This window comes from Oryctolagus cuniculus, chromosome 1, assembly GCF_051225735.1.
Source record: "Oryctolagus cuniculus isolate XC-2025 breed Fujian yellow rabbit chromosome 1, ASM5122573v1, whole genome shotgun sequence".
In the NCBI taxonomy this organism is placed as follows: Eukaryota; Metazoa; Chordata; class Mammalia; order Lagomorpha; family Leporidae; genus Oryctolagus; species Oryctolagus cuniculus.
In genome coordinates this window covers 61,836,022-61,841,275 of record NC_142867.1, presented here as the reverse complement: position 1 = coordinate 61,841,275, position 5,254 = coordinate 61,836,022, and the positions used below count along the sequence as shown (strand labels likewise).

The 5,254-nt window shown below is 39.0% G+C and overlaps 1 protein-coding gene across 1 annotated transcript; it reads right to left on the bottom strand.

Moving 5' to 3' along the window:
* Positions 1 to 4,092: 4,092 nt before the first annotated feature.
* On the bottom strand, positions 4,093 to 5,052 carry LOC100349126 (olfactory receptor 51G2-like). Its single transcript, XM_051825852.2, has one exon. The coding sequence runs from the start codon at positions 5,050 to 5,052 to the stop codon at positions 4,093 to 4,095; it is 960 nt and encodes a 319-aa protein (XP_051681812.2).
* Positions 5,053 to 5,254: the final 202 nt, after the last annotated feature.

Sequence of the window (5,254 nt, the reverse complement as noted above, 5' to 3'; positions counted from 1 at the left end):
TATTAACCACCTAAGTATTCCTATTTGAGGTTCAAAATGTTGTTTTTTTTTTTTTTCACTTTTTACTTGACTCATTTATTAAGTTTCTTTTTTTTTAATTTTATTTAGTATATATAAATTCCCAAAGTACAGTTTATGGATTACAAAATGTTTTATAAAAGTGTGGTTTGCCATTAAGCTTTCAATTGCTCCTTCCAAATAGGCTTGTAATTATGCTCACTCTTCTATATTTTTTAATAAGAATGCCTATGGATCTTCTAATATCAAAATTCACACTTATGTGTTTATGACACCTGGAAAAAAGAGGGAGGCATAAAAATTTTACAAAGCTAAGTACTATATTTGTTTATGATGGCCAGTTTTGTCCCAGGCAACTGAGAAAAATGTTATCTTCTGTCTAGCACCCCCAGTGCAACTTCCCCCTGCTTTCATTATATATATGTATACTTGAACAAAATGGTCTGCCTCATTATTTCCAAGGGAAAATTCAGAAAATCTCAGCTAATCCTCTCCTGTTTTTTATTTTTTATCTTGGACAACTCTTAGTCTAGGTGTTGGGTTCTCTTTGCTTGTTTTATCCTGTGGTCAGAAGCCCTGAGAATATATTTTCATCCTTAATGCCCCTGGAGGAGGTTGATAAGACAATTTTGCAGATATGTGTGTGAGGTAAATAAAAGATTTTTATTTGTTTTAATGTTTATCATTTATTCATTTGTGTCTGAGAGAGGGTGATATCTTCCATCTTCTGATTCGCTCCATCAAATGCCCTCAAAAGCCAGAATCCGGAACTCAATCCACGGCTTCCATGTAAGTGGCCAGGACTTCAACAGACTCTGATATGGGATGTGGGCATCTCAAGCAGCGGCTTAACCTGCTGTGCCACAACACCCAATCCTATGTATTTTTGTGTACACATCTGTTGTTCTTATTATAGAAATTTGGGAATGGAATTATATACCATTCATATTGCCTGATTTTAATTACAGAATTATTATTATGATGTTGTGTCCACTTAAATTTTTTTTTCTGAAATTGTTCCATTCTTTTCATGACTCTCAACTCTTTTCCCTCTGTGTTCAGCCCCAGTCATGACTAAATACCCAAAGCCACACAAATGGTGATGTGGACGTCCACCTTGCTAGTACCAGGTGATCTGCAGTTGTAATTGGTAATAATTTGAATAATGAATATTATTTCCTTGTTCTTTCTACTAGAGGTTTATGAATGCAATAAACTAGTTTATGGGAGTCTTTTTGTGCTATTTGGAGGACACCCACTTAGTGGATACTCAGGAGATGCTAAAGGTAATGAGGGAAATTCTAGGAACAGTATTCCACAGTTCAGAGTAAAGCACCCATAGAAACATTTACCAAGACTAAGATTTCTGCAGCTGAGATATTTGAAGACCTCTTGTATTAAACTATTTGTGTCTGTTTTATTAAAAACTAATTTCTCTACTCCATGTGATTTTCTGAGTCCATTTGAAACTAAATCCTTTCTCATTATCTCTAAATCTTGAGATTCCTAGAGTTTATTCTTGAGCTATCTTAAAATTTATGGACACTTTGTGTCTTTGTTTTTAATAATTTTCTGTATACTAATTATTAACCAATCACTTTTTGGAGTTCGCAATTCCTTCTCTGAGTTTTAGCAATGTATATCAGGTAGTTTTAGGTAATTATGAAATTATCTCTGGAGATCTTAATTAAACGCATATAGAATTGAACTCATCATCTTTTCATCCATGTTTATTACAATGTCAGTAAAACACATCACCATCTACCCAGATATTAAAATCCTAGCAAAAATATAATTAGGATATATAGTGGGAATAGCCATAGTTATCAACAAAATGTCTTTATTTTGTATTGATTTTGTTTGATTAGTATAGTTATTATATATGGGAAAGTTAGATCTCTTCTTTTTTATAATAAATATAGGATACAGGTGTCTTCCTAGAACATATTACTCAAAGTACATCTTTGGCATTGAACTTCTCATTAGGTTTTTGTTTCATCACTGTCAACTCCAATTATTGCAGATACTTACTGTATGGTGCCTACTGAAATTTCAGGGAATGAATAAATTGAACAAGTCTCTATAATAATTCATGTTGTGATTTTTTTGCCTTTTATCTACACTACACTTTCAAATTTTTCATTTTATTTTCTTGTGCTACTAGCTGTTAATTTTCTGCATCCATTCCATTGCATACCCCATTTAAGTTTCCCTTAAAAGGTGATATAATTGAATAAGCCAAATGTAACAGTTTTATGAAGAATATGTAAAGAAATACCTATTGCATTCAGCATGAGAACTATGGCAATGAATTTCATGCATTTTCTTTTTTTTTTTTTATTTGACAGAGTTATAGACAGTGTGAGAGAGAGAGAGAGAGAGAAACAGAAAGGTCTTCCTTCCTTTGGTTCACTCCCCAAATGGCTGCTATTGCCAGTGCTAATTCAATCCAAAGCCAGGAACCAGGTGCTTCCTCTTGGTCTCCCATCAGGGTGCAGGTGCCCAAGCACTTGGGCCATCCTCCACTGCCCTCCTGGGCCTCAGCAGAGAGCTGGACTGGAAGAGGAGCAACCGGGACTAGAACCTGGCGCCCATATGGGATGCTGGCGCCACAGATGGAGGATTAATCGTGTGAACCACAGTGCTGGCCCCCATGCATTTTATATTCAAATCATTTTTACTTTCAGGTCGGCAAATGTTTATGTTCAAGATCAATGTGATTTTTTTTTTTTTTTTTTTTTTTTTTGGCAGGCTGAGTTGACAGTGAGAGAGAGAGACAGAGAGAAAGGTCTTCCTTTTGCAGTTGTTTCACCCTCTAATGGCCACCGCGGCCGGCACGCTGCGGCCGGCGCACCACGCTGATCCAAAGGCAGGAGCTACGTGCTTCTCCTGGTCTCCCATGGGGTGCAGGGCCCAAGCACTTGGGCCATCCTCCACTGCACTCCCAGGCCACAGCAGAGAGCTGGCCTGGAAGAGGAGCAACTGGGACAGAATCCAGCACCCCGACTGGGACTATAACCTGGTGTGCCGGCGCTGCAAGGCAGAGGATTAGCCTATTGAGCCATGGCGCTGGCTGATCAATGTGATTTTTAAAATATAATTTATAGCTCAGAGAACTTGGCTTGTATTTCTTTCCATCATAGTGATTTAAAAAAGAGGGGTGATAATCTTCTGATCCGTAGTCAGACCCGTTATCCATTGCACTACTGGCCCCGTGCTGAGGGGTGATAATCTGGTCAGGGAAACTATTAGTTTAAGAAATGGTAAGCCATACCATCTTTGAAATTTCCATTGAACAAGAGAAAAAAATGGTAAAACAATGGAAGCCTCAAAAAGTGAAATTAAAATGTTCTTGTAGGCCTCACTTCTACATATCTGGAATTATACTCATTGTCACACAAACATTTCACCTTTATCAAATCTTCCTCAAATAAGTAACCCATTCATCCAGCCACTCTTTCACCAAGTAAATAAAAACCAAATACCAGATATATACATTCAGAGAACAGAATGCAGATATGAACAAGAAGGGGATATTTCCTAGTTCATGGATATTGTCTTTTAGTAATTTTTTTTAAAAAATTCTTTCAATATTACTGAATTTGAAACTTGTACATTAACCCACTTGACCAAAATTTCTCCTTCCAAATCTCTAAGACAAAGAGCCATGTATATATTTGAAGACAGAGTATTCTGTGTATATTTCCACAACTGTAAAGTTTATAAATTGTTTTAGTCTCCTTTCCATTTATAGTAAAAATCCCCTTCATGAAATTTAAATAACGTGAACCTCTTCTCCAAAGCAGAGGCTATATCTTAAGTTGCATTTTTATTTGCAGATGCTACAGTAGTATACTGTATGTGATAAGTTCTCAATTAAATTATTCAGTGAAAATTTGAGTGGAATATGAATTAATATTCTTCACTGGATGAAACTTCTTATGAAAGACACATGAAGACAGATGTCCTCTTTCTGGTATTCTTCTTGTTATTGATTTTACTGTGTATTGTGTGAATCATCATACAACAACCATAACTACAATATCTCCATCTTTTTCTTACTCCAATAGATATTTAATGACCCTGTGTATCTCTGACGACAGTTCTACCTGACCAGAAGAGGCGTAGCATCCTCTGTTGAATCTGCTTGGTCTTGATGGTATAAACAACAGGATTGAGCACCGGAGGTGTAAGAAAGTGAAGATAGGAGAGCAAAACACGACTGCATGGGGAAGCCTGTTTCCCAAATCTGTGGATCATGGACAGACCAATCATGGGCGTATAGAAGAGTAGTACGGAGCAGATGTGGGAGACACATGTGTTGAGAGCTTTGAGGCGCTCAGCCTTGGAGGCAATGGTCAGCACTGTTTGGAGGATCAGGACATAGGAGAGAACAATGAGCACTGAGTCCACACCCAGTGTAGAGAGAACTACAAAGAGACCGTAAGCACTGTTGATGTGGGTGTCAGCACAGGCCAGCTTCATGACGTCTGGGTGCAGGCAGTAGGAGTGGGAGAGCAGGTGGCTCTGACAGTAAGGCAGTTTCTTCAGCATGATCGGGGCCGGAATGTGGAGACTGATGCTGCGCACGAGGATGGCCAGGCCCACGATGGCAATGCGGGGACTCGTGAGGATGGTGCCATAGCGCAGGGGGTTACTGATGGCCACAAAACGGTCAAAAGCCATGGTCAGCAGCACAGAAGACTCCATGATAGAGAAACTATGGATGAAGAAGAGCTGGGCTAGGCAAATGTCCAGTGTCACTTCCCTGTGACCCAGCATGTAAATGGTGAGCATCGTGGGCAGTGTGGAAGCTGACAAGCCCAGGTCTGTCATGGCCAACATTGACAGGAAGTAGTACATTGGCTGGTGCAAGGCAGGCTCTACCTTCACCACCCACAGGATCAGGCTATTCCCTGCCAGAGTGGCCACGTACATGGCACATAAAGGGATGGAGAACCAGACATGCACTGCTTCCAGGCCTGGAATGCCAGTCAGGAAGAAGGAGGTGTTGGTGTGGTTGGAGCCTGACATGAGAACCTGGAGGAGCAGAATTCCAGAAAGAAGCGCAATAAGAGTCCTGGAATCAAATGTGTTACTGAATCAGATCATCTGTAAACCATGATCTTATGGACTCCTTCAAAGCTTTCTCTAACAATATGGCCTTACACTTTTTCCAAGTATTTTCCCTAGTTCATAAAAACAACTTTTTAAGAAAATGAGTTTGTATAATTAT

What these genes read in the sequence shown, in the direction of transcription:
- LOC100349126 (XM_051825852.2), bottom strand. Translation starts at nt 5,052, where the DNA reads ATGTCAGGCTCCAACCACACCAACACCTCCTTCTTCCTGACTGGCATT.